Source organism: Trachinotus anak, unplaced genomic scaffold (genome assembly GCF_046630095.1).
Source record: "Trachinotus anak isolate AG129_WGS33_773 ecotype Australia unplaced genomic scaffold, CSIRO_AGI_Tana_v1 ptg000016l, whole genome shotgun sequence".
NCBI classification, from domain to species: Eukaryota; Metazoa; Chordata; class Actinopteri; order Carangiformes; family Carangidae; genus Trachinotus; species Trachinotus anak.
The window spans coordinates 6,156,829-6,184,494 of NW_027273867.1; the positions used below are offsets into that span (position 1 = coordinate 6,156,829).

The 27,666-nt window shown below is 41.1% G+C and overlaps 2 protein-coding genes across 7 annotated transcripts; one reads left to right on the plus strand and one right to left on the minus strand.

The window, feature by feature from the left end:
* The first annotated feature begins 1,224 nt into the window (after window positions 1-1,224).
* cpsf1 (cleavage and polyadenylation specific factor 1) lies at window positions 1,225-18,754 on the plus strand. 3 transcript variants are annotated; one of them, XM_071499763.1, is made up of 39 exons: window positions 1,238-1,379; window positions 2,155-2,320; window positions 2,424-2,451; window positions 2,560-2,693; window positions 2,791-2,871; window positions 2,996-3,147; window positions 3,327-3,473; window positions 3,592-3,731; window positions 3,990-4,100; window positions 4,204-4,297; window positions 4,386-4,473; window positions 4,798-4,953; window positions 5,204-5,255; window positions 5,335-5,408; window positions 5,504-5,578; window positions 5,684-5,764; window positions 6,065-6,160; window positions 6,739-6,924; window positions 7,105-7,246; window positions 7,442-7,620; window positions 7,780-7,919; window positions 8,014-8,194; window positions 8,667-8,873; window positions 9,005-9,094; window positions 9,181-9,327; window positions 9,440-9,592; window positions 11,302-11,418; window positions 11,704-11,794; window positions 13,105-13,189; window positions 14,791-14,932; window positions 15,067-15,219; window positions 15,405-15,581; window positions 15,951-16,017; window positions 16,124-16,171; window positions 16,265-16,420; window positions 17,175-17,304; window positions 17,488-17,626; window positions 17,713-17,804; window positions 18,711-18,754. In XM_071499763.1, the coding sequence occupies exons 2-38, from the start codon at window positions 2,177-2,179 to the stop codon at window positions 17,758-17,760; spliced, it is 4,431 nt and encodes a 1,476-aa protein (XP_071355864.1). In that variant the 5' UTR covers window positions 1,238-1,379; window positions 2,155-2,176; the 3' UTR covers window positions 17,761-17,804; window positions 18,711-18,754. The 3 variants fall into 3 exon arrangements, with proteins under 3 accessions (XP_071355862.1, XP_071355864.1, XP_071355863.1); XM_071499761.1 differs by lacking the exon at window positions 18,711-18,754 and having other exon boundaries at window positions 1,225-1,379; window positions 17,713-17,945; XM_071499762.1 differs by lacking the exons at window positions 1,238-1,379; window positions 18,711-18,754 and adding an exon at window positions 1,594-1,612 and having other exon boundaries at window positions 17,713-17,945.
* Window positions 17,983-27,528, minus strand: adck5 (aarF domain containing kinase 5). Of its 4 annotated transcripts, none has more exons than XM_071499769.1 (15): window positions 27,383-27,528; window positions 25,416-25,507; window positions 25,173-25,322; window positions 24,232-24,307; window positions 22,988-23,188; window positions 22,759-22,899; window positions 22,549-22,662; window positions 22,325-22,456; window positions 22,151-22,234; window positions 21,972-22,053; window positions 20,607-20,685; window positions 20,433-20,524; window positions 19,981-20,233; window positions 18,912-19,028; window positions 17,983-18,804 (listed from the first exon to the last, which is right to left on the minus strand). In XM_071499769.1, the coding sequence occupies exons 1-15, from the start codon at window positions 27,404-27,406 to the stop codon at window positions 18,702-18,704; spliced, it is 1,740 nt and encodes a 579-aa protein (XP_071355870.1). In that variant the 5' UTR covers window positions 27,407-27,528; the 3' UTR covers window positions 17,983-18,701. The 4 variants fall into 4 exon arrangements, with proteins under 4 accessions (XP_071355870.1, XP_071355868.1, XP_071355871.1 ...); XM_071499767.1 differs by having other exon boundaries at window positions 18,561-18,804; window positions 20,607-20,727; XM_071499770.1 differs by lacking the exon at window positions 27,383-27,528 and adding an exon at window positions 26,226-26,341 and having other exon boundaries at window positions 18,561-18,804; window positions 20,607-20,727.
* Between the last annotated feature and the right edge of the window lie 138 nt (window positions 27,529-27,666).

Sequence of the window (27,666 nt, forward strand, 5' to 3'; positions counted from 1 at the left end):
ATGTTATTTAAGAAATGATTACCATGATAATTAGTTATCATATATACTAACTATAAATTAGTTATTGCAGTTTCTTGCAGCTTTCCTGTTCTCTGCACTGTCACTTTGCTGCTGTAACACTGAATTTCCCCACTGTGGGACTAATAAAGGCGATCTTATCTTATAACAAAAATAGGGAGAATTAGGCGTATAATCAGCATGATTCTTCATCAATGTGAATTTAATTATGAATTTTTTTAAGTTTCAAGCTATGGTATCATTACCATCTTGTCAATGTTAAGCCTTGCACATCAATTACATCTACTCTGCGCTCTAAAAGAATGTGTTCTGTTATTTGAATAAAATCAACGGAGCTATATACTATGTGAAAAACATGATGCAGCTTATTCACATACTCCAGTCCACCTATTCTTTACCCTGCTTCTTAAAATGAGAAACCATAAAGAGTTTCATGGGAACATTCTGTGGAATCAGACACTGGTGAACTTAAAGCAAAATTCAATCTGAGGCTCATTGCTTACTTTGGCTGTGTGTGTTTTGTGAAAATGTTGAGGCTGCTGTATAGAATATTTGCTCAGGAGACGAGTAAAATTACTGCACACAGCAAGCAGCAAAAGTAACGTGCTGTAGTCTTAACAACCCACTTTGTCCCACTATATTTGAGAAATATTCAATTGTAAATATGTGTTTTCATTACTATTATGATTTGATTAATTTGACATTACCTTATTTATTTGTATTTTCTATATGAAAAAAAAACCTAAGTGGAGTTGGGTGTGATTTGTGCACAGTATCATTGTCAGGTCAACCAAAAATGTGCCTTAGTAGACAGGTACACTTTAATTAAACTGCATCACACTAATTTGTTTTGTATTTGTAGAAATATAACTGTATCTGTGAGAGAAAGGACAGTGAAATTATGAATTTAAAGTTTTTTTTCTGTTTTGTCCCTTTGCCAAATAGTCTAAACTACCCCTCATTTTGGTCCCCTGAACTCAAGTGGGGCAGGTGGATCTGCAACCTCATTTATGGAGACTTTGTTTTGAAAAATGATTTACCTGGAGCTCTTTGTTTTGATTAATGGAAAAAACATGATATAGTAAAACATGACAATTATGTGTTTGACTTCATGCGAATTTCAGCTTCCACCAAACCTTTGAACTGTGGGGGCAGCAGTACGCCTCGGAGCAGCAAGTCTGCCGGAAATGAAAAGCCGAAGAAGAAGACTCGCGCAGCCGCAGCACAACGACAGCTAACTGCTAGCTTACCTGGCTATCGGATAGATAGCTTAAGTTAGTAAACCACAAAGTATGATACCCTAAATGTGTACTGTGGGAGGAACAATAAAGCTACAAACTCTGATAACGTGTTTGATATAGGTACGTTGACAAGTTTAATTCATGATTTGCGAGGACATGCAAAAAAACATGTGTCCGGCGCGGATGCTGTGCCATTCCAGCGAATGTGCTAGCTACAAATAGGGACATTAGCCTGTTGCTAACGTCGCTAACGTTACCGGGTGTCCATACATTTGTTATCCGAAGCTAACTGTTAGCTGTGTTTAGAGGCACACACTGGTCATAACAAAGTGACTGGACGGCTGGTGCTACTTGTACGTCTCATTAACTCAAATGAACTATCAGAGTGAAAGCTAGTAATGTAACTTAGCAGACAAAGCCTAACGCAAACGCTGCCTTCGGCAGATTATAAAAAAGCTACCGATTAATTATCATGGAAGCATCTTTTTACATCACTGTCATACATTCTGTAAGCAGGGTTTAAACTTGCTGGATCAAATAACTACAGCTAAAGATAGTATTATGTATTATATCTGTATATGCAGATGTGAGGGATGTATACACTAAGACGTTTACTGGAATGATAACGTTAAGCAAAGTGCAATTACCAAATGTAAAAGTTTACTCTATGTTTCAGCAACAATGCGTTGCAATAAAAGAAAGCTCACTGTTTCATGAATTGTGGAGTCTTATGTTTCATTCAGCATGTTGGTTATGGTTATTTAGCGCACTGTTAGCTAAATGACTAAATCTCAGTTCAGTCAGGAGGAAGACTTGGAGAATAAATGTTATGTTTATGGTGTGTATTTGTATATAAGTGCAGAGGTGTTGTGACATGAGTATTCTCACCTGTCAGATGCTGAGAGCAATCATCCAGGATGTATGCTGTGTACAGACAAGCCCACACCCCCACTGCAGTGGAGTTTTCTGTCTACTGCAACTTTATATCCAGTAAGGAGAAGAACCTGGTTGTTGCTGGAACATCTCAACTCTTTGTCTACAGGATTATCCACGATGTGGAGGTAACTGTAAACCTCCACTTGGCTTGTTTGATTCTGTCAGGTTTTAAAATATAAGCTCAAGTTGTTTCATGTGATAGGTATAACATTTCTGTCATTATTTCAGAGTACATCAAAGGCTGACAAGTCTTCAGGTAAGTCTGGACTCCAAACTCAAAGCAAACTAAATTTAATATTTATAAATGACATAAACTTATATGAATGTATTTGTGGTCTAACTTCAATGTGACCCCCTCCTGCAGATTCCAAATCTCGTAAGGAGAAGTTGGAGCAGGTGGCGTCCTTTTCTCTCTTTGGCAATGTTATGTCCATGGCCAGTGTGCAGCTTGTGGGCGCCAGCAGAGATGCCCTCCTCCTCAGTTTCAAAGATGCCAAGGTATTACTGTCTGAGCTGTGCACTGCTTAACTGACTTTTTAACTGCCTATAATTGCTTTTTTTTTTACTGACCTATGAGTGTTTGTTCTCTCACCAGTTGTCTGTAGTAGAGTATGACCCCGGGACACATGACCTCAAGACGCTGTCTCTTCATTACTTTGAGGAGCCAGAGCTCAGAGTATGTAGCAACAAGAACTTGGATGTGAAATGTGAAATATCTGTTTACATTGGAGTAGATTTTTGCAAGCACAAGCGAATGAATTATTTAATTAATCTAGACTCTTGTTTTTTTCAATTTTCAGGATGGCTTTGTACAGAATGTACATATCCCCATTGTCCGTGTAGATCCAGAGAATCGCTGTGCTGTAATGCTTGTTTATGGCACCAAACTTGTGGTGTTGCCGTTCAGAAAGGACACTCTAGCTGATGAACAGGAAGGTGGAGTTGGTGAAGGGTACGTCAGCATCCCCCTATACATCCTGCTTATTGATGTCTTTTAGTGTGTACTCTGCACCTGTGTCCTAAAAAACTACACTTTTCCACTTTTATCCTGCTGCTGTTAGACTTGAGACTAAAACTCAAACGTGGTCTGACCATGCAGAATTCGTCACTGTCCTTGTATCTCATCTGCAGACCTAAGTCCAGCTTCCTACCCAGCTACATCATCGATGTCCGCGAGTTGGACGAGAAGCTGCTAAATATCATTGACATGAAGTTCCTGCACGGCTACTATGAGCCCACGCTGCTCATCCTGTTTGAGCCCAACCAGACGTGGCCCGGGTCAGTGCAACACACCTTCAGCTATAATGGCGACTTCATGTTTTTATCTGATATTCTGAGCTGCTAACAAGAGTGACATCTTTCCGCATTTAACTTCTGTTGTTTGTCGCTCTGCCAGACGTGTGGCTGTGCGTCAGGACACTTGTAGCATCGTTGCCATCTCCCTCAACATCATGCAAAAGGTCCATCCTGTCATCTGGTCCCTCAGTAATCTGCCTTTTGACTGCACGCAAGTCATGGCTGTTCCCAAACCCATCGGTGAGCTCAGTGAACTCTCTCTCTCCTGTCGCTGCTTTTCAACTGTGTGGTCGTTTGGTTCCTTCTTTACCATAAAGATAATTTCTTTTGGTATAGATTTGCACTATGTGAGGAAGTGTGTTGTGTTGTGTTGTGTTGTGTTGTGTTGTGTTGTGTTGTGTTGTGTTGTGTTGTGGTGTGGTGTGGTGTGGTGTGGTGTGGTGTGTTGTGTTGTGTTGCAGCTCCTGAGATTTCTGATCTCATATCATATCTATCTAGGTGGAGTGGTGGTGTTTGCTGTGAATTCACTGCTGTATTTGAACCAGAGTGTTCCACCATATGGAGTTTCTCTCAATTCTCAGACAGCTGGGACCACAGCCTTCCCACTGCGTAAGCATTATGATCTGAAAACACACACTTACACTATGTCTAAACTTGTTAATATACAATGGCTGCTTTCCCATTTGATATTTTTGATGTTTTGGTTTCACAGGTGTACAGGATGAAGTGAGGATCACATTAGACTGCTCCCAGTCTGACTTTATTGCCTATGATAAGATGGTCATCTCTTTGAAAGGAGGAGAAATGTGAGTCATTTTAATTACTAGTGAAACACACATGAACAGTGTTGACAGTTTGTGGTTCTTCTCTGACTGTTTTCTTATTGTCTTGTAGTTACGTATTAACCCTCATTACCGATGGCATGAGGAGTGTGCGGGCTTTCCACTTCGACAAAGCCGCTGCCAGCGTCTTGACAACCTGTGTAAGTTCTGCTTGCTTGATGATACAGGAAGTCTTCATCCTAAACAAATAGCCTTCTTTCGTGTCTCTGTGGATAAACATAAAAGGCAGGAGGTATTAGAGTTTGACTCACATGGGGTTTGAAGGCTAATACCAGTATTTTAGGATTAAAGCTGCTGAATGTTGCAGAATTTTTCACCAAAAAAGTATTAGCGGAGAGGTAAGAGAAAAACTCTGAAAAATAAAATAAATACTGATACTATACTATGTTTGTCAGCTTTTAGAGGATTTAGATACAGACAGTATGTCATACTGATGCCTTATGCTGTGGGCTTTTCTCCTCCAGATGGTAACCATGGAGCCTGGCTACCTTTTCCTCGGTTCCCGCCTCGGAAACTCTCTGCTCCTGAAGTACACAGAGAAACTTCAGGAGACGCCACCAGAGGAGGGCAAAGAGAAGCAGGACAAAGAGAAAGAGAAAGAGAAGGATAAAGACAAACAGGTTCATCAGCGATTGTGTGAAATGTGAATTTTAATATGGCCTGTAGTTGTGACGGATCGCTGAAATGCCATCTTTATTATTTTCACTGGCTTTATTTTCTTGTCGCTGCAGTTAGTTGAGATAAGGCACTTGTGAGTCTTTCAAAGTAAATGTGTGCAGCACTCGCTGTGCACGCTGAAGGATTCCTGCTTGATTTGACAGCTTGTTGTCAACATGCTCTTTGTTCTAAATCACTGCAAATGAATTCCAGGAGGAACCACCGAGCAAAAAGAAGCGGGTAGAATCTTCCACCAACTGGACTGGTACGTTCAGCTGTAATGTGTGATATGAGTGAGATCTGCTGCTCTGTCTTGCAGCTTTATAACGTGTTTGTTCTGACAGATGAGGTGGATGAGATTGAAGTGTATGGAAGTGAGGCCCAGTCAGGCACCCAGCTGGCCACCTACTCCTTTGAGGTAGTAAAACCCTGAAGCTTTATTGCTTTTGATGTAAATGCAGAGGCGTGTGTGTGTGTGTGAGACTGAGAGGTCTTCTCTGTGGTTCGTTGCAGGTGTGTGACAGCATACTCAACATTGGACCTTGTGCGAATGCCTCCATGGGTGAACCTGCTTTCTTGTCAGAAGAGGTACAGACATTTGAAACATGTCTCTGTAGATTGGTCAGTGCTACTGATTCTTTAGCAGAGAATTGTATTAGATGTTGCTGACTTTGATTTTTCTCCTACCCACAGTTCCAGAGCAACCCTGAGCCTGACCTGGAGGTTGTGGTGTGCTCTGGTTTCGGCAAGAACGGTGCACTGTCTGTACTTCAGGTAAATCCTCCCCATTGAGTTTGACAGTTGTTTTTATGCATGTGTGCGTAGACAGGTGTTTGCATGAGTGTTGTTACTGCACCGTCCTAAAACCTGTGGTCGTGAGGGCCGTCTGCCACAGGTCCAGTGACGGTGCTATAGTGAAGTCTGGGTCTACCAGGGCTGCCTCAGAGATCGACGGAGTAGCCTGTAAACACCCCAGACACAAGTTGACACGCTTAAAGGCACAGAGTGAAATCCTGTTTCTTCTTTTCTTTTCTTTCTTTAAAAGGCTTTGATTTGTTTCCATTCTGTTCTCAGAGAAGCATCCGACCTCAGGTGGTCACAACATTTGAGTTGCCAGGGTGCCATGACATGTGGACGGTCATCTCAAGTGAGGTCAAGGAAGACAAAAAAGTACTGTCTATTTCTGCTTAATATCTTAAAGGTCCTATATTTTACACTTTTCCTGAGTTTTATTTGAAGTGTTGATATCCATAAGAAGATATATTTGTGGTTTCAAGTACCAAAAACCATCTCCTCTCTGCAGCTCTAGTAACAACAGGTTGGTGAGCCAATCAGTGGCTCTTAGCCTCTCTTCTGATTGATTGAAAAAAAATATAGCAGATTTCAGGTAAACACCCAGAGCAACCAAATCCTGCAACACTGGATGATGGGTCTAGGTGGGCTTGGGGTGTGGCTGAGAGCAGTGACTGCTTTCTTGTGACATCACAAAGTTCCAGAAGTCCTGACAGCTGGTTTTAAGGCTCAGTTTCTGAATACAGGCTGTGTGCATTTCTCTGTGGACTGAGGCTTTGATACTTTCACAGTATTAATGTAGCACCTAGACCTGCTTTATAATTAAAGAAGACATGGAAATCTCACTTTATACAATATGAGACCTTTAAGGTTTTCACTAATTATGATCGAACTCTTCGGTATTCTATAGTGTCACCTTTTTTTTAACTGCAAGATGTTTCCTGGATGTTTCCCAGGCTGCAAAAACTGAGGAGTTAGAGGACGGGGCAGAGACTGAGACCAGTGAGGATGGTGAAGAAGGAGAAAAAGAGAAGGAGGACAAGGAGAAAGAGGAGGAGGAGAAGGAGAAGACGGAGCCTCCCCTGGAGGATGATACAAAGAAGCACGGCTTTCTCATTCTAAGCAGAGAAGATTCGACAATGGTAAAAAAAAAAAAAAAAAAAACTCAAATCAGTACACATCTGATTAACAAATACAAAGATTAAAGGTTTAAATGGAACAGTTTATATCATCAGGCAGAACAAAACCCATCTTTTATATCATCTGGATGTTGTCTAATGTAACTGCGTCTTTGTATAAACTAAACCTGTATTTTTGTATAGATCCTTCAGACTGGTCAGGAGATCATGGAGCTGGACACCAGTGGTTTTGCCACTCAGGGACCCACAGTGTTCGCTGGAAACATTGGTGACAACAAGTACATCATCCAAGTCTCACCCATGGGTATTCGACTGCTGGAAGGAGGTAAAATGAGACCAAAAAGTTAGAAAAAGTTGGAAAAAATGGTGAAACTTGAGTCATAATATGATTTTTTCATTTGGTTGTTACAGTAGCAAAGACTGGGAGAATATATCTGTAATATTAAATCAAACTGAAAGCATTAAACATGATGCAGCCAGCCTGCTTCACTGACACGCTCTTTCTCGATCCTGCTTTCAGTGACACAGCTCCACTTCATCCCGGTGGACCTGGGCTCTCCCATAGTGCATTGCTCCGTGGCTGACCCTTATGTAGTAATCATGACTGCAGAGGGAGTCGTCACCATGTTCGTGCTGAAGATTGACTCGTACATGGGGAAGACACATCGGCTGGCTCTGCAGAAACCACAGATCCCCACTGTGAGTGGATCAGTAGGGTTTTAGTGGACAAACACGCCCCCTGCTGGCACTTTTAGCATTGTCACTCATTGGATTTCTGTGCTTCAGTAATGGCAATACACATTCCCTTTAGTCTTTTAAATAGCTTTTAATAATTAACTGCTGCCTCTCGTTCCACAGCAATCACGAGTGATCACACTGTGTGCGTACCGAGACGTCAGCGGCATGTTCACCACAGAAAACAAAGTGAGCTGCTCCATCAAAGATGACACCATCATCAGGAGTCAGTCTGAGGCCGAGACCATCATCCAGGACCTCAGGTAAGAACTCACATCACCTCCTTACTGAAGCATCCAGCCAGCTGCGAGACCTGCTATCTGAGTGAGGGCTAATTGTTGTGAAATGTGTGTGTAGTAACACAGTGGATGATGAGGAGGAAATGCTGTACGGAGACTCCAATGCCAGCGCGACGACGGCAAAGGAGGAAATGAGCCGCAGCTCTACAGCTCCAGGACCTTCTGGAAGCGAGGGAGGCTCGGGCAAAGCAGAGCCCTCACATTGGTGCATGATCATCAGGGAGAATGGCGTCATGGAGGTACGGCCTATATGTATCATCATAAGATTATAGACAGTATATTCATTTGTAACAAGGTGCATTTTAATGCTACTGCTACGCTCACTTTTGTCATGGCTCTTTTTTTTCTTTTATTGAACAAAAACATGACAAAAAACCAGAAGACAAAACACAATCACAGATCAGACTTAAAACAAATCAAATAATAAACACAAAGACATAACATTACAAAATCAGTCAGTCTTGCCAACCTGAAAAAGATCTTAAAGGGTAAAATAAAATAAAAAATATAGAGATCAAAGTAAAGGCAAAATAATTCAGATTCTATATTACTTATTTTTTTTAGCTGGATATGTTTACCAGTCTTTTACGTCAGTGAACCTTTCCCATTTGCCTAAATGTGTTTTAAGATCATCACTTAATGATATTAATGATATAATTTAATATATCCTTCCACAATAAGGTCACATGGCTCTTGGTTTTATTTGATCAGATATACCAGCTGCCGGACTGGAGGTTAGTCTTCCTGGTGAAGAACTTCCCAGTTGGTCAGAGGGTGCTGGTTGACAGCTCCTCTGGCCAATCAGCAACGCAGGGGGAGGGAAAAAAGGAAGAAGTAACACGACAGGGAGAGATCCCATTAGTCAAAGAGGTGACGCTCGTTTCACTTGGCAACAATCACAGCAGACCATATTTACTGGTGAGTTTTTACTCTAAAGTTTATTGATGTGCTTGTTTGTGTTTCACTTCATTAAAGTTCTTCATAAAAGAAAATACAACAAATAAATTGAAGTAAAATAGGTTATAAAAAAGTGTTTTCTTGTTTTCTAGGTTCACGTGGAGCAGGAGCTTCTGATCTATGAAGCGTTCCCGTACGACCAACAGCAGCCGCAGAACAACCTGAAAGTCCGCTTCAAAAAAGTACGAGCTGATGCTGATAAAGGGTGGGCTGAATCAAGTGAGTTTGGATGTAGTGAATCTTAACGGTGCTGTTCTGCTCTGCACAGGTGCCCCACAACATTAACTTCAGAGAAAAGAAATCAAAGCTCAAGAAAGATAAGAAGGCAGAGAGCGGTGCCGCCGAGGAGATGTCTGCTGTGAAAAGTCGGATTGCCAGATTCAGATACTTTGAGGACATCTCCGGATACTCAGGGGTGAGGGGGCATTTTTTAAAAACTTATTTCAGGACTCCAACCCCAACATTTGACATCCCTGTCACGTATTGGATGAGCTGAGTCATTTTCCACATCTTCCTTGTTGGCGCAGGTGTTCATCTGTGGTCCGTCTCCTCACTGGATGCTGGTCACCTCTCGGGGAGCAATGAGGCTTCACCCCATGACCATTGACGGCTCCATTGAGTCTTTCTCCCCCTTTCACAACATTAACTGCCCCAAAGGTTTCCTCTACTTCAACAAACAGGTACAGTCTCGCTTTGGTTGTGATAATGTTTGATGTTTCAACATCGGAACATTCTCCTCTCTATCAGGTCCTGAAAAATAAAACTCAAACACTCTGAACTGAGACAGAAACACAACTGAGACACAACTTGTTCATTAATTATTCAATGAATAAGAATTTGGATAAGATTTGACTCAGGTATGAATTTTTATAACTTTTTATTTATGGTGGTTTTACATAATTAAAACAAACACAGAACATACTCAAATTATGTTTACAAATACAATAACTACAGAAAAGACAATAAATAAATAAATAGAGACGTTAATCACATTATTATAATAAAAATAATCATAAAGTTCCCACCCACCATCCTAAAAAACAAACATTCTCTGTAGTATATAAACATTTCCACTGCTTGCATCAGGAAAGGTACAAGGTTATGCAGTACCTAGGGGGTGGATCTACTGGACCCTGATATGCTGAAGCACCAGGTTCCATATGTTAAGGAACTTCTTTGATTTACCAGACAGTTCATACCTCAGCCTCTCAACATGTAGAACTCCCATCAGTTCTCTCCACCAGGTGTCAAATCAAGGGAGTCAGTCAGATTTTCACTGTTTCAAGATGCTTTTTTGGCAATTTCCATACAATAAACCAGGACTGCTCTGGTGTTATGATCAAATCTAACATCTTGGAATGTCCAAACAACACTGTCACAAGGAGGAGTTAACGTTACCTTCAAGAACTTAAAAAAAAAAAAAAACTTTAAAAAAAAAAGAATTTTCTTAGTAGTGGTGATATCATTGTTAACCTGGACTTCAGTAGACAGTTTATTTGTCTTCAGGAGCTTTTAACTTAACTTAACAGACCCTGAAACACAAATATTTCTGATATAATATTCCTTAACACGTATTTCAGTTTTACAGATAATAATTAATGGTACCAAATTACATTCTGCTCAAAGTTTTATTTAAAAAATTTAATTTTTAGAATCATCAACAAAGCTGATTGAAAGAAATCTTATCAAAATGGTTGTGAAGTGTGAAAAGCCACTAGTTCAGGGAGTGATTTTGTCCACTGTAAACTTTAAATGGCTTAGCCTTAAAAGCATGTGTCTCCCAGCTGATGTCACAATCCTGTTAATTAAGTTTTAAGTTTGATTTCAACTTAGTTTCTGAGAAGTGTAGAGTAGTTTGGTGTAAGTACTACCATACCCATGGTCCTTGGCTGCCGTTGCTGTGAAGGAGCAGCCAGTGGCAAAAATCTGAGCTTTTGTAAATTCTAAATAGTTGTTACAACTGAGAACAAAACACAGTGGCTAAACTCATCCAAAGTGAACCATAATCTGAAAATGAATTTGTTTAAACTGTGGATTTTAAACACAGTTCTCAATAGTGTAATCCTTAACTCCTGTCTGCCATTAGCAGCCACAACACAATTTAAAGCAGCTCAGGAGTCATAATTAACTACTCACCTTATGTTATGTGGTACCTTTGACTTTTTATAAAACAAGCAGATATTTTGTAACATAGCTGTTCATTGTTTGCTGTGATGATTCAGGCATTCTATTCTGAAAAGTTGATTACCACCACACATCATCTTGTTGGTGCTAATTCTGTTCATGTTAACTTCTGCATTTTCTTTCTTTTTCTTTCTTCCAGTTTCTACTTCCTTGAACAGTTTTTCATTGTGTGTCTCTGTTTGTGTGTGTGTGTGTTTTCCCACAGGGCGAGCTGAGGATCAGCGTCCTGCCCACATATCTGTCCTATGATGCCCCTTGGCCAGTCAGGAAAATCCCACTGAGGTGCACCGTCCACTATGTCTCCTACCATGTCGAATCTAAGGCAAGGCTCCTCTGACTCTACCCCTCACAGTACCAGAGGCACTAAAGCAACGACGTGACACAAATTCAAGCTGTAACACATTTCCAGAACGCACACCTCCACTTGCATACTGTGATGCAAAATAAAAGCGTATCGACCGGGCTGCTTTGAAAAAGTTAAAGATGAAAGCCCTCTGGCCCTAAAGTTTTCTTACTGAGAGAGAAAAAAATCAATGAGGGTGGCTTTGAAAGGATTAGGCTTTGATGTAAAGTTTTTTGTGTGTGACTGTGGGATTCTCTCACTCAGGTGTATGCTGTGTGCACCAGTGTGAAAGAGCCCTGCACTCGCATCCCCAGAATGACTGGAGAGGAGAAGGAGTACGAAGTCATAGAACGAGGTCAGACATGGACACACACACACCACTGTTGTTTACATCACTTCCCTGACCCTGGTAGATGGTTGAAGTACGAAATCAACACCAGATGTTCCAGATGTGTTCTTTTGAATGGTTTTTAAACAGGATGTTTATCGTTACAATTATTTTTAATACAATTTAATCATTTAAGTATGTATATTCATAATGCTATTACTTGGATTAGCAGAAGCTGGACATTTCAACCATTTATCATTTTTTTTTAGCTAACTACTTCAAAATTTGAAGTTACATTTAGCAAATTATTTCAATCATTTGAATTACTTTTAGCTACTATTTCAGTTATCCATTACTTTAAGCTAACTATTTCAGCTGTTATAAGTTACATAAGGTATTGTTTAAAATGTTTATAAATTTCTTATCTAAATATTTAAACTGTTTATAAATTATTTTAGCTACTATTTCATTTATTTATCTATTTCATTTATCTACTTTTAGCTAACTTTAAACTGTTTATACATTACTTTTAGCTATTTTGTGAAACAGTTATAAATTTCTCCAGCTAAATATTTCTACGGCTAGTAGCTACATTTTTAGCTACTATTTCCAGTCATTTATCCATTTCCTTTAGCTAACTTTCAGCAGTTTACAAACTAATTTTAGCTGCTGTTTCATTTATCCTACTTAAAGCTATTTCAACTGATATGTTACTTTGAGCTACTAATTACAATGTTTATAAGATACTGTAGCTAAATATTTTAGCTGTTTATAAATTATGTTTAACTACTAGTTTGTTTATCCATTACCTTTAGCTAACTTTAAACTGTTTGGAAATTATTTTTAGCTATTTCAATAATTTATCTATTTCTTTAAACTAACTATTTCAACTGTAGATAAATTACTTTTAGCTTACTCTTTAATCATTTATAAAGAGCTTTTAGCTACTGTTTTGACCATTTGGCCATTTCTTTTTCTATTTATCTATTTCTTGTATTTAAAAGCTATTTATAAATAGATACGTTTTAGTTAACTAGTTCCACTGTTTCCACCAACCATTTTCAGCCACTTATTTAGACTTCTGTGCTCACTTGCTAACTACTGTTTACACACTCTCAATCATAACAGGTTGTGTTCATACATTACAACTGATTCAGGTTGTTCAGAGGCTTGTCCTGTGCAATCAGCCTTTCATAGCTGCTAGTTTACTGATATTGTGACCATACATACACTGAAAATCAGCATTGTACCAGTTTCTAAAGCCATGTACGTGTCTACTTCCTTATTAAGGCACTATGTGGATATCTAACTGTTGTTTCTCCACTGTCACCGTGCAGATGAACGTTACATTAATCCTCAGCAGGAGAAGTTTTCCATCCAGCTCATCTCTCCAGTCAGCTGGGAGGCCATTCCCAACACACGGTAAAAACGGTTTTGTCTATACATTATGTCTCTTTAAAGAACAAGAGTACAGTTTGCAAAATCAATAGAAAGTCCTTGTTTTAATAGACATAGGCAGCTATGAATAAAGAGGTCCACACAAGCCTGTGCTAGCATTGTTTTCTCATTTACTGTGGAGCAGGTTGTCCTGCAGACTTCATGCTGCTGTTACAGAATTGTGTGGTTTAATAGAAAATCTTGGGTCATTTATCCAAGTTGTTAACAATTAGTTTAGTCTCACATGACTGCTTTCCCTCATTTAAATGAGGATCAGTGGGAAGTGCTTGGTCATTTGTCCAAGTCCTTGGTCATTTATCTACCCAGTGTTACCATTAACTACTAAGTCTGGCTTGCAGTGTTTCAGCACTGTATGCCAGGGCACTGGTTGTGTGAGAACATGAATTATTATGGGTTTTCTGTCAGATGGTTCAGTGCTGGGGTCAAGTTGGCCCTGCTTCTTCAGCTTTATGCCAGTTTAAAGTGTATAAATGTGACAGTTCATCATAGTTAGTCTCATGACAGTTCCATCAAGAACCAGATCAAGAAATACACTAAGTCTAATAAACCTGTGCGGCCTGTGTACAGGACTTAAGGTATTAAGATAAATGCTGCTTCAACCACAGAATAATTTGGCTCTTTTCTCTAATGACCAGCAGCAGAGTAATAACTGCTCACACTCACGCTTTTCTCATTAACTCCACCAAGGAGGTGATGTTTTGGGTTTGTTATTGACCGGGGTGTCTCAAAAATAAATGAGCTGTATTCAATGACATTTTTGGGCCAGGGGCCACTTAACAAGTGTTTAGTTTTTGATGCAGTTCTGTACATTTAAAGAAGGTGTTTTTTAGTGCAAAGTTGCAACTTCTCCTGATCACACTCATGTAGGTCATCATATTCTGTCACTGTCTGCATCCACTCGTAGATTAAACATTTCAACAATTTTCTATCATTACTTAAAACAACAAGTTTAGATGATTTTACAGTGTTGGAGAGGCTTTAGGCATGTAAACACAACTGTAAGCACCGTTTTCAGTCTCAAGTGTGTGCATTGGACTGCCACTGCCAGTGTAGTTGAACACATCCTGTGTGCACTCACTGATGGAGGCCTGAAGCTACTGCTTTGCTGTCCTGCTGCTTTCACTACTCAACCTGTGCAGAGACCGCGCAAACCTGTAAAATGCATGTGAATATGACATCCAGGATTCAAATCAAGCATATCATCCCTCTGTCTCTCCCTGTGAATCTCCCACTGCCTCCTTTCTAATTATGGCAAGATGTCTTTTGAAAAGAGGAAAATTGTCCTCTCTCTCCTCGTTTTTTATCTTTGGTTATTCTACTGCACATTCAGGTGCCCATGTACCATGCATCTTCTCATTTATTGTGATTGGCTTATGAATGAAATCACCTCAAAATTACGTCAAGTTAGGGCAGCACTTTTTCCAAACTGATGCTTGGTAAATTAATACTGCATATACTGTATAATCCTAATAATCCTAATAATAACACATGAAACACGCTGTATTGTGGATAGAAGGTGGAGAGTGTGAGTGCGCCTTCATTTTACCTCTCTCTGTCTCCGTAAGGATCGACCTGGAGGAGTGGGAACATGTGACCTGTATGAAGACGGTGGCACTGAGGAGTCAGGAGACAGTATCAGGACTGAAGGGCTACATCGCAGCAGGGACCTGCCTGATGCAGGGCGAGGAGGTCACCTGCAGGGGCCGGGTGAGCAGCACACAGCTTCTCTGTTTGTATAAAAGGGATTCACAGGAGGTGAAAATAAGAAATAAAAGCCATGTCTGTTTTTGCTGTAAAGACTCAGACTCTCTATCATTTCAAGGTTTGATTCTTGTGTTCAGATTTTGATCCTGGATGTGATTGAAGTTGTGCCAGAGCCGGGCCAGCCCCTCACCAAGAACAAGTTCAAAGTGCTGTATGAGAAGGAACAGAAGGGACCGGTGACGGCTCTGTGTCACTGCAACGGATACCTGGTCTCAGCCATCGGACAGAAGGTGTCAGCATCACAACAACTGCAGTTCACTTAGCTGGAATCAGTGAAAACACTCCTGTCTCACACTGCGTTGCTACAGAACAATAAAAAAGGGCTTCAAATGTATCTTTTGATCAAAATCTGGTGACAAGCTCAGATAGTATTGAAAGAGGAAGCCGGGTGTCATGTCCTCTATGTTCCCTACAGATCTTCCTGTGGGTCCTGAAGGACAACGACCTGACGGGCATGGCCTTCATCGACACTCAGCTCTACATCCACCAGATGTTTAGCATCAAGAACTTCATCCTGGCTGCCGACCTGATGAAGAGCATCTCGCTGCTGCGCTACCAGGAGGAGAGCAAGACGCTGTCACTCGTCAGCAGGGTGAGCGACGAACGCCACAGGAGCAGTTCACTGTCAAACCGCTGACAGACTCAACTCTAATTGAATTCAGACCCACGAGTTTAATTCTTTCCTCTCTGAGTCAGAGTGGAGGCTGCAGGCAGGCAGGCCTAAGTGTTTTATTCAAGAGCAGAGGGAGATTAACTATACCTATATAACCTGTGGGCTGCTGTACAACCAGTGGAGTGTTTATTGATTAAGATGTACAAGTGAGTATTGATGGCGTCTCTCCTGTGGGTATTTGGGTTCAGTCGAGTTAATCTTGAAGAGAGTGGGTCTGGCAGCAGGAGATAACTCAGGGAGCGAAGCCTTTGTTAGGATTTAACTGTTTTCTTATTGTTTTGGCACCAGGATGCGAAGCCCCTGGAGGTTTACAGCATCGAATTCATGGTGGATAACAACCAGCTTGGATTCTTGGGTAATATTTTTAATGCCCTTTGGAAGAAAATTCAATTAAAATTTAAAAAAAAAACAATCCTGCTCTGTTCTGTTCTTATTAACCTTTTATTTTAATTTCCTTTCAGTGTCAGATCGAGACAAGAACCTCTATGTGTACATGTATCTACCTGAAGGTAAGTCACACTGTTGGAACTACAAGTTCAAATGTAATGTAACTCAGGATCAAATGCACATCCAGTCATGTACTGCGTGGCCTGTGTTTGCAGCTAAAGAGAGCTTCGGAGGGATGCGTCTGCTGAGGCGAGCCGACTTTAACGCCGGAGCTAACATCAACACTTTCTGGCGGATGCCGTGCAGAGGAGCGCTGGACGCAGGCAGCAAGAAGTCTCTGACCTGGGACAACAAGCACATCACATGGTTTGGTAAGACTCCTGTGTCACATGACTGCAAATCGGATTTGTGAGGAGGGCAGGGTGGTTTCCACCAACTAAACTGTTGACAGTTTTTATGGAGACTATTATTTGAATAGAAAGTAGTTTTACCTGTAGACGTGCTCTGTTTAGAGAGCGGCTCAAAGCAGATGTTTCAGGTCAAAAGAGTTGGCAACAGTGATACAGAAGGACACAGAGCTGAGGCAGAGCTCAGCTCCACTGGGCTCTGCCTCAGTTTAACCTTTCATCTGATGAGTAGCAGGCGTCTTGAATAGGAAGTAGAGAAAAGTAGGTAATTTGGATGGCTTTCAGTTCCGTTTAGCTGGTTATACTAATAGAAGAAGACCTGAGGCGCATTTTAGGTCCAGGTGCTTTATTTCTTATGCAAGCAACAGCAACAGCCTGAGCAGGAGGAATATTGTTCTTGGGTTACCACAGATTACCACAAGTCCCTGAGCACTATTTCTAGCTGCCTGATCAAATAAAGAATCTGGCAGCACTGCTGTGTCTCTGTTTGTGTTGATGAACACGTCAAACATCGGCTGACATGAAAGAAAATTAACTTTCCCATCCATCCCGTTCTCAAGGACATGATATCTCAGTTAATGCCTTGATGGGACGGAGGTGACAAAAGCCTTGCAAAACCTAATAAACTTTTTTTTTTAAGAAATTAAAAACCCTGAGAATGACCCTGTTACGAAGTCTGAGTCTGACTAAACCATGTTTATTATCTGTGTTCCCATAGCAACCCTTGATGGAGGAGTTGGCCTTCTGCTCCCCATGCAGGAGAAGACTTACCGACGCCTGTTGATGTTACAGAACGCTCTGACCACCATGCTGCCTCATCATGCTGGTCTGAACCCAAAGGCCTTCAGGTTCACATCTTCTACAGCACTTCACTGCTCAGAGACAGGATCACATTTAGGTTGGATGTTTACGGTGGCCCTGAGAGCTCAAAGCACTGTTTTCTTAAGTTGCGAGTTGTGCGTTGGGCTCTCAGGGCCACCGTAGTGATTTGATGACTTGATATAATTGTCTCTTGTGTATCCTGTGTCCAGAATGCTGCACAGCGACAGACGGAGCCTGCAGAACGCCGTGAGGAACATCCTGGATGGAGAACTCCTCAACAAGTACTTGTACCTCAGCACCATGGAGCGCAGTGAGCTGGCCAAGAAGATTGGAACCACTCAGGACATAGTACGTCCACTAACTGACAGAGACGAGGAAGCAGTGAAGTCAGTCTTCTTACTCTGATCTTCATTTTATCCGTCTTTTCTCCTCAGATCCTGGACGACCTTCTGGAGATCGACAGAGTCACAGCTCATTTCTGAGCCACATTCCCACGTCGCCTCCTCTGAAAGCTGTTTTATATCAGGTGGAAACATTGTTTTGTTAAGATCATCTCTGTGAAATCCTTATTTGTTTTTCTTACTTGTTAGATAAAAAGAGAAGTTGTGTTTTCTTAGGATGTTTTGTATAAAAAAGAAAATCAGTAAAACTAATTACAGAAGCCTGATGTGAGTTTTTGGAGTGACTGAAACACTTTACAAAAAGGAGGTAGAACATTTTATTAACATGTTAAATAATTTGAAAACATTTCACCTGCACATTATAGTCATAGTGGAATATTTCAGGGGAAACAATGGGGAGATTTAATATTTATCCTTTTTCTTTTTAATCAATTTGTCTAAATGTGGATGCAGCTGAACTTTGTTGCGTTTAGCTTGTTTTTATAGCCACAGTACAATTGTTACACATCATTCAAGGAACACAGTGACTCTGATGTATGGCTGAGCCAGGATGATACAGCTGCGACAAAATAACTGTGAGAGAATAAATAGGTAAATGTTTACCAGCTTCTTTGAAACAAACTTTACATTAAAATATCTCAAATTTGGATTTAAAATAGATTTACTTTACTAAGATCACACTAAACCAAACTGAATGGTTTAAATACTAAAAACAAAGTGTAATTTCCTTCATTTAATTTAAAAACATTACAATAGGCTTTTAGGTTTTGATACACTGACCTCTGGGAGTCTGATCTGGAGTTGATTTGGTGCTTTACAGTCCTGAAGTTCAATACATTCTCACCCATTTTGAAGACGTCACATGTGTCACAGTCCCAGACATGATTTGGTGTGGAAACACTTGAGCAGCACCATTACCAGCAGCGCTCAGAGCTGCTGCAGTGATTCAAGGCTCCTTGCTGTTGGATTGCATTAACTTGTGCTTGGAAACGGTCCTTATTCTCTGTTCCCTCACATGTGCACTACCTCAAGTACTCGTACATGTCGGCGTCCAGAGATATGAGGCCAAAGTACGACAGCAGGCTCAGGAGTGAACGCGTCAGACTCATCACTGCCATCTCCGATCTGTGAAGGAGTCGCATCATCAGCTTGTGTTGGCTCGGGCACAAAAATATAAATTTAACTAAATTAACTAAATTTTTACTACGTTATGGACACAAGTGCGTGTTTACCTCAAAGCCAGCTCAAACTTGAGGCTCTCCCAGGTTGTCCTCACCCAGCGGAAGACCCAGAGCCTGGGCAGTATCCCGGCCCTCTCTGCCTGAATCTTCCCCCAGCCTCGAACCGCACTGAAAAACATGTTGTACAGTAAATGGAACTAATGTTGAAAGATGCTCCTGACATTCAGCAACATGAGGCCACCACAGAGCAGCATGGTGGACAACACACTGCCTCCATTACTGAGCAGTTCATACCAGCTGTGGTTTGAAGTTTCTTGGCTCTTTTGCATTTAATCTGGACCAGTACCACTGCACCGTCTGACCACCTACAGAATTACAACTAGTTTATTATTTATTCAGTGAACTTGTACCTTTTGTAAATTTGATTTCCAAATACGAAGCACTACTGGCCTACAAATACTACATCGGAAATTTTAGAATCAGCTCATAAACAACCATTATGTGTGAGTTCTTCTCTACCTCTGTTACCTTCAGTGCAGTGATCAGTTAATTATTATCAGTAAACTTGGTCAAATAAATGTCAAAGTGTCCTTTAGTCCTTTGTGATTTTATTTGTTAAGTCTTGGAGAGGGACAGAAGTATGTTGAAACGTCAATGTACTTTGTGACCTGTATTTTTTTTCTTAGAAAGCATTATGTGTCACAGCAGTAAAGTAATCACTGAGTCACTGGTATAAATATTGATCCTTGGAGTTATTTATCATGATCATTTTGTGCTGCAGGCAGTGATTGGACATGTGAAGGCGAGGCTCTGAGGCACACATTAAATACAAAGGGGCGGGCCAGATGAAGTCCTGCTTTGAGGCTTGTATCGTTTTGCAGAAAACCACATGACCTATGACAAATGAGGCCTCGCGATACATGGGACATGTCACTGGTTCGTCTTTAGTGATCGAATTCTAGATAAAAGCGTCTAAACACCCGGCACTTTCTGGATTGTTGTTGGCGGTGGTTGCTTCCAGTGTCATTGATGTTGCAGAGTTTGTTGCAGCTGAGTTTGGTTTAGTGGAGTAGTTGTTGATGATGGCACCATACAAATAAATTAAAATGGAGTTCCATACCTCTTGGCCATGACAAAGTAGCGATCGACCGGCGCTCCCAGCGTGATGTTGATGCTTCGGACTGTGTTAATGTTCCTGAAGACCAGCAGCATGGGCCGGGGCATCGACTTCAGCACCTGCATGATGCTTTCGAAGCGGTGGATGGCCATGTCACGCATGTAGGTGGTCTCCTCTCTGCTCAGGATGTTGGACAGACCCAGCTCCCGCATGTTGATGGGTCGCTGCAGCAGCATCTCACAGAAGAGGAAGTACTCTGCAGAGCAAATTAGATGAGGAATTAAATTAGTTTCACTGTGTTACGGCAAAGTACTTTAGATCTGAGAATCAATATAAGACAAGATGCTGACAAATCACCATCGGGGGACTGGAACTGGATTCGGATGATGGCTGCTTCAGAAGAATATTTAAAATTTACTGACAAACAACTGGAGAATGATTTTAAGTTTCCTCACCTTTGACCCCGAGTGCTTTAGAGTACTTTTCCATGGCTGCCTCGTCTCGCAGGACTATGGACCTCCACAGTTTACAAAGTGCCACTCTGTTGCTAAGGTCAAAGGTCACAGTTAGAGCGGCGACAGCAAAATATTCTCGGAGATGTTCGCTAAACTGACTCATCCAGCTCTTACTGTTGACTGAGGTATTCATACAGTCCGTGGTCCAACAGCACCAGCTCTGCCTTGTTATCAGGACCTGGTCTCACTAGAACTGCCGACACAGAGAAATCACCATGATACTGAAGATGAGGAACTAGAACCTCAAGATAAAAACATAACATGACAGAAACAAAAATATCAAATGACAAATCAGTGTTTTACACATTACAGTACTTGGATAGTGGCATAACCTCTTTTGAACTTTCCGTTGACCAACAGTGACAAGCACAGCAATAGATCAGCCGATACTTATTTACTGTAGTTTGAACCTACACATGAATCTAAACATCCCCTAAATTTAGGTACGAGGTAACATTAGCTAACTGGGACAAAGATATGTAGCGGGTGGTACACAGTTCACAGATAAATCTATTGTGAGCACTCTCTGGTGAACACTGATGATATTCAGTAGCAACATCAGCCTTTAAAAATGCTCCATTACAAGTTAAAGTCATGCACTCATAAAAAAAAAAAAAGCCCCTGTGGATGTTATGCTGTTATAAATTACATTGCTGGATGATTATTACTGATAACTGATGAATTGATCACTTTAAAGTCCCATATTTTACAACCCTATGTTTTATTTGAAGTATTGACATTCATAAAAAGATATATTCCTGGTTTTAAGAACCAAAAACAATCTCAATGTAGCAACAATGGGTCAGTGAGCCTGACTGTTTTCTGGGTGATCCATTAAAAATAAAGTATTCTACAGGTAAACACTGCCAAGTTGGATGGTGGGTCCAGGTGGGCGGGATCTGGGGCATGGCTGAGGGCAGTGACTGCTTTCTTGTGACATCACAAAGTTCCAGAAGTCCTGACGGCTGGTTTAAGGCTCAGTGTCTGAATACAGGCTGTGTGCATTTCTCTGTGGACTGAGGCTTTGATACTTTCACAGTATTAATATAGAACCTAGACCTGCTTTATAATTAAAGAAGACATGGAAATCTCACTTTCCATCTTGGACATGTATGATTGTCCAGATTTTCCCTCAGTCAAGGACAATCTGGATGAACTGTGACAGTACAACTGGCTCTAAATGAGCTCCAACTTATCTTCTGCACTTCTTGTTACTTATTGTCTGACATAGTTGAACAGCCTCATACTAGTCAAGGTGACATCAGTTGGGCTCCACTGGTTTATTAATTATTACAGTAAAGTTTGACTTTGTGCCCACTGTATGGGGGATATTCCTGAGACCTGATGGTTGTCTAGTCAATTCTGGTTGCCAACAGAGACTGATGGAAAATAAAAATGCAGATATACTTGTAACTGAAGCCAAATCTGATTAGCAATATTCTCTTTCATACTGTAACACACACACACTGATGTACCCACCATTTCCAGGGTGAGGATCTGCATGGATGAAACCAGTGTAGAATATTTGCTCAGCAAACGTTTGAATCAGTTTATCTGCGGTCTGAAAGACAAATATTTACTCAGGTAAATCAGCCAGTGTTTTCGTGATAATACTTTACTCTTAAAGTCATCTCTTTGTCCCGAGAGCATCGACTTACATCTTTCAAACTTAACCCTTGACTTTTAATGTCTTCCACGTTGTTGATTTTGCAACCACTGCAAAACTCTGCTGTCAGCACCCTCTTTGAATTAGACAGAAAAAGATGAAAATGATGAGGAGGGAGGCATTTTCAAAGTCCAGGTATTTTTTGTACCATAACTAATCACCTCACCTTACTAGTTTGCTCCCAGAAGACTTTGGGCACAACAACAAATTTAAAGTGTTTCAGCTCCTGTGCACACCTCTCAGAATTCCTGGCCTCGTTCTCAAAGTCCAGTTCTTGGGCCAATGTGCCCTTCAAGTCCTGCAGGAATTTAAATGATATCAATACATGGTAACACTTCTATCTCCTAGTCATGTACAGTATGTCAACAACAAATACGACTGTATCCTGACCTTAAGAACCCAGCGGAATCCAAAACTGGGGTGCATGAACTTAACAATATCCATCAAGATCTCCAGTGCTCTGATGTCACCATCAAATCGATCCCTGAGGTCAATGTACTGAACCTGTGGGGAGCAGAGTTCGGCAGAAACGGGGCTTTGAAGGACTATGATAAACACTCCTGACATTCTTCAAACAAAATGACTGACAATAGGCCTCACCTTCACAGCGACTGGTGTCCCATCAGACAGCTCTGCCTTGTGAACCTGTGCCAAGCTGGCAGCAGCTATGGGTTCATAGTCAAACGTTTTAAAAAGCTCCTCTGGCGTTTTGTTGAAGTCTTCTTGGAAGAGAGCATCCACCTGTTACAGGCACAAACACAATCCTGAGAGACTGCACGCTGTCCTCTCTCGCCGAACCATGTGCCTCTGTTTGTGGTACAGTTCTCACCTCTTTGTACCTCCTGTTCAAGGCCTTGTCTTCCAGTATTTGCAGGGTGCGGATGTACTCGGGGGGCAGGAGGTGGTTGAAGGAACACAGACCTTGGCCGAGTTTGATGTATATCCCCCCGTTCCTGATGGCGCCCTCCACCATGCCCTCTGCTGCCCTCTGGTGGCAGGCTGACATCTCAGCCAAGTAAGATGGGCTGCTCTAGCAGGGGAGGACAGACGTAAGACATGATCGTCCACACAATATAAACAGTGACAGAAAATCAAATCCAACAACCAGCCCATGATGCAACCAACATAGTCTTTTTTGTGTTTTTGGAAAGACACTGCACCACCCACCACTATCTGTGTTAATTCTTAAAAGTTAAGTTACCTAGTTTTTCATTTGTCTTATCCAACGCATGATATTTCTGAGACCAGTGATTAAGTTTTGACTAAAATGGGGCAAATAATGTGACTCACAGTGCCCTGCATTTTAGTGGCTGATGTAAAAGTAAATGTTGGAACATGTTAGTACACATAACTAATGTGAAATTGTCAGAAAATAGCAAAAAAAAAAAAATGTGGTTATGGTACAAACACTCTGAGCAAGCGAGTCCCTGGCTGGTCAGACTCTTTGCTGCATGTCACTGACCTTCTCTTTCCCATTTTCTGTCACTCTTCACTGTCCTAGCTGCATAATAAAAGGCACGAAACGGCCAAAAAAATAACTTTAAAAAAACAAAAAACAAAACTGTCCATTCCCATGTCTCAGAGCTGAAGGTGACATCTTGTTTTTTTTTTTTTATGACTGACAGTTCAAAACTCAAAGACATAAATTCTATAATTCTATAAATCTAAAAAAATATCAATATTCTGTCGATCAACTAATCTATTAATTGACTGATCATTTTCACATCAACTTAGGGTTTAGGGTCAGGAGTTCATTATCAGCCAAACTCTTTATCCCACTAGTTGTTACACAGACTTGGCTGCCACTAAAACAGCAGTTCAGAGTTTATCTGTCAAATGCCAAGGTACAAGGTACATAGAGCAGAGCAGTGGAATGATGGTTGGAGTTGGCAGCAGGGCAGACTGTGCAAAACTGCCAAAAAAAGTTTTTTCCCCCCAATATTATTAAAAATATATGGTGGGAGGCATCGACCCACTTTTTACATTTCACGAACACGTCACATTAAACTATAAGTACAAAATATCCACACTGACCGCATCCACCTCGACCTTTTGTCATTACATGGAACTTACCTCATCCAGGCCACGGAGAGTCACATTGGTGGTCCACCAGTAATCCACTGAGATAAGGATTCCCACAGAGAGAGATCTGAGGACACATGAGAGGCTCACTGAGACTTCAAACGTTTGGATTTGACTTGTGACGTGAACAGGAATGTAAGTGATTCTTAATAACAGCCGTCTGTTTTGGTAGGAGGAGGAGGAGGAGAAAGTCTTTTGTACAGTTACAGCCAAACAAGATCAATTCAACCAGGAGTGCACTGAATCTTGAGAGGATAACACAGCAGCGAAAAAAAGCTTAATAAAGATCATCCAAAACATCCAGTTACTGTTCAAAGGTAACGTCACACTGACTTCTTCAACATACTGTGTATTCGTATACCTCTGCCTTACCAATATCAACAATAGCTGTAAATATATCTATCTCTAAATTATTGCACTACCAATCCATTGTTTAATCCCTTTGCATAGCTGTGCATTCCTTCACTCCTTGTGGTGCTGCCGACCAGACCCAGTGTTTCCCACACACTGATGCATTTGTGGAGCCCTGAGTGAGGGTGTCTGATGTTGCGAGACCCGAAACACCCGATGGCCTTAGGAAACATCACTGTTGATGTGTCCCAGCGCATCTACAGATGTATCTATGCACACTGTGTTTATTAATGTATTTATCAACAGCTGTAACTCAGCTGTTTAAACAGACACTGGATAATGAAACAGTAAATAACAAGTGTAATAATATGAAATATGTTGTCATAGGCAAAGTTAGAATTTGTGAAAAATCTACATTAATAAACACTTTAAATGTCTTCAAAGCGGCTTTCAATTACATTATAGTGTGTTATAAACCATGTATTAAATGTTTATATACTGATTATAAATTCTAAGTAGGGGGACTTAAACTCAACTGAATGGTACGTGGTATATAAATATAGATAAATATGGAGACAAACCTGCAGAAGCGACTAAATCCTTCAATCACAATCCTCATCTTCCTCCTCTCTCTGGGCTCTGACACTGCATACTGGACCCCCACCGCCACAGGTACGCCAACACAGATCCCAACAAACGTCTTCCATAACAGCCCTCTGCGCCTTCCTTCCCTAGAGGGAGGAAACCATCCCAATTTATCAAGACAGCACCATCGTCGTGGACAGAGGTTAACCTGTGATCATGGCCTGGCTGGTATTTGGCACCTGTGTGAACTGAAGAACCTGGTTGCTTGGAGTGATGAGCCAGGATGCGGGTATCTTCGGATCAAATCTGTGTGATGCAGACACAACCTTAACTAAAGAAAACAAAAGCACTGAATTAGATTCTCCCCAAATGCACAAAGGCGACTCTTTTACCACACACACACACACACACACACACACAAAGACATTTTGGACATTTTATGTCTTTATGTCAGTGACAGTGGAGAGAGACAGGAAATGTGGAGAAGGATATTATCTGACTATTAAGCAGAGGCCTATGTAATGAGCACAGAGGGTAGTTCCAAACCCAGTTTAGCCCATGGAGCTCTGGACTGGTTCTCACAGTCCTGGCTTTTTTAAAAAAAAAACAGGAACTGCCTGTCATATCAAATGTAAGTGTTAATAATTGTTGCATTTCCAGTCTGGCTACAAAATGGGATTGGCTCACAGCACTTCAACCACAAATATTAAAAGTAAATTACCAACTGCTTACCAAACAAAACTGATGAAACAGATATGAGGTGTCAGTGCAGCTCTGAGAATAAGACTCAAAGCGACCATTGTATCCATGAAAAGCACGCCAACTGTGCTACAGTGAGCAGGCGACAATAAAACACTTCATGTTCCCGTTTATAATAGCTGCCGTTTTCTTCCTGAATTCGTTCTGGGTTTGTCGGCAGCAATGCTTTCAGTTTTCAGTATTATGATTATTGCGATGTGAATTGCTCATTTTTATTGATTAAAATAATCGCTCAGGTTTAAAGGTTACTATATTTGGTAATCAATTCATTTCCCATAATTCACACTTACAGAGTCTATTCATCCTCAGTAATCCACAATGTCTTTTATGTTTATGCTAGTTGTGCACTTGTCTTGTGATAACTTCTCCCTGCAGAACCCGTTTTTTGCTGCTGCTGTGTTCACCTCATTTCCCCTCAGGTGACCTGCAGCTATTTGCATCTTCATATTGCTCATTTTGTTCAGCCAACCCAAAGATGTTCAGTTTGCAGTGATACAACCTGGAAAGAAGTCCTCACAATTACAAAGCTGGAACCTGGGCTTGTTTGGCATTTTTGCAAGAAAAATCACTTAGTTAGTTAGACAATAGTTCAAGCAGTTGTGAACAATCGATTGAGTCATTGACCTACTAGCCAGACTGTCACTGATAGGTGTGAGGAGCCAGGTATCACATAAGCTCCTACCACTACCAAGCTGGCTTCATGAGATAAGCCTAGATTCTGTGTTTATGTAACAGCACGAGAACGTGTGTATCTGTGAGAGTGTGTGTGTGTGTGTGTGTGTGTGTGTGTGTGTGTGTGGAAAAGGAAGGAGGAGGAGGAGGATGAGTCTAGATCAAGGCCAATATGACCAGCCGGGATACTTTGTTGTTTTTGTTCGCTGTCTGCATCTGGGGGACAAAATGTCTCCACAGCTGACAAATTGATGTACAGATAGCAGTAATGTCAGGGACCTGAGCACGGAGACATCAAACAAACTCTCTGTCACTCTCCCACTGAGCAGCACAAGTCTGAAGACTGAGTCCCATCATTACAATGAATGACACAGCAGTGAATGAGGAGGGTCAGTTAGCTGTGTTGGTCTAACATTATAACACTATATAATTAACTGCTGAGTTTTATGTAGAGACACATTTCATAGTCATGTCACAGTCACCTCTGTGTTATAGCTGCCAACAGTAATGGAAATTGTGGACTATAGCTTAGCAACCTTAAAAATGCATTCCTTTAAAGGTCTAAATCACCAAACCCATGTGTCGGTTTCTCTAGAAAAACACATCTTCAGCTCTTTAGCACCAGTCCATCAGTAAGTGTTGCTAACATGACCAGCTAGCGGTGCTAGCAGTTGACTACGCTAATTGCAGTTAGCTGTTGGTCAACTAGCTGACTTCACTTACAGCTATTTTCAATCCAAGCTAAAAATGAATTAGAAATATCGTTGTTTTTTACCACTCTGGAGGCCTTCCCTGTCATGATCCCGAGTCAATGAAACAGCTCTGCTCAAAGTAATAAATTCATGTCCAGAGTGTCCGTCCTCTTGAAGACTTGAACCGCCTCCTTAATTACGGGGCAGCGATTGGTTAGCCGAAGAGTAGCGAGCGAGAGCGAGAGCGTATCCTCCTACTTACTTCCGTATTCGCTTGAATCGACATAAAATACTTTTGTTTTTTTTTTGTTCATGTGTTTGTTTGTTTTGTTTGTTTGTTTTTTTGAGAGCTTTATTTTGTTCACAG

Excerpts from the sequence above, each read along its gene's own strand:
- cpsf1 (XM_071499761.1), top strand. The coding sequence starts at position 2,177 with ATGTATGCTGTGTACAGACAAGCCCACACCCCCACTGCAGTGGAGTTT. Across the intron at positions 3,148-3,326 it reads GAAGGTGGAGTTGGTGAAGG|ACCTAAGTCCAGCTTCCTAC; the intron begins GTACGTCAGCAT and ends TCTCATCTGCAG. Across the intron at positions 15,582-15,950 it reads CGCTGTCACTCGTCAGCAGG|GATGCGAAGCCCCTGGAGGT; the intron begins GTGAGCGACGAA and ends TTTTGGCACCAG.
- adck5 (XM_071499767.1), bottom strand. The coding sequence starts at position 27,406 with ATGACAGGGAAGGCCTCCAGAGTG. Across the intron at positions 25,323-25,415 it reads AGGTTCTTCAGTTCACACAG|GGAAGGAAGGCGCAGAGGGC; the intron begins GTGCCAAATACC and ends TCCTCCCTCTAG. Across the intron at positions 22,235-22,324 it reads TCTGGGAGCAAACTAGTAAG|AGGGTGCTGACAGCAGAGTT; the intron begins GTGAGGTGATTA and ends TCTAATTCAAAG.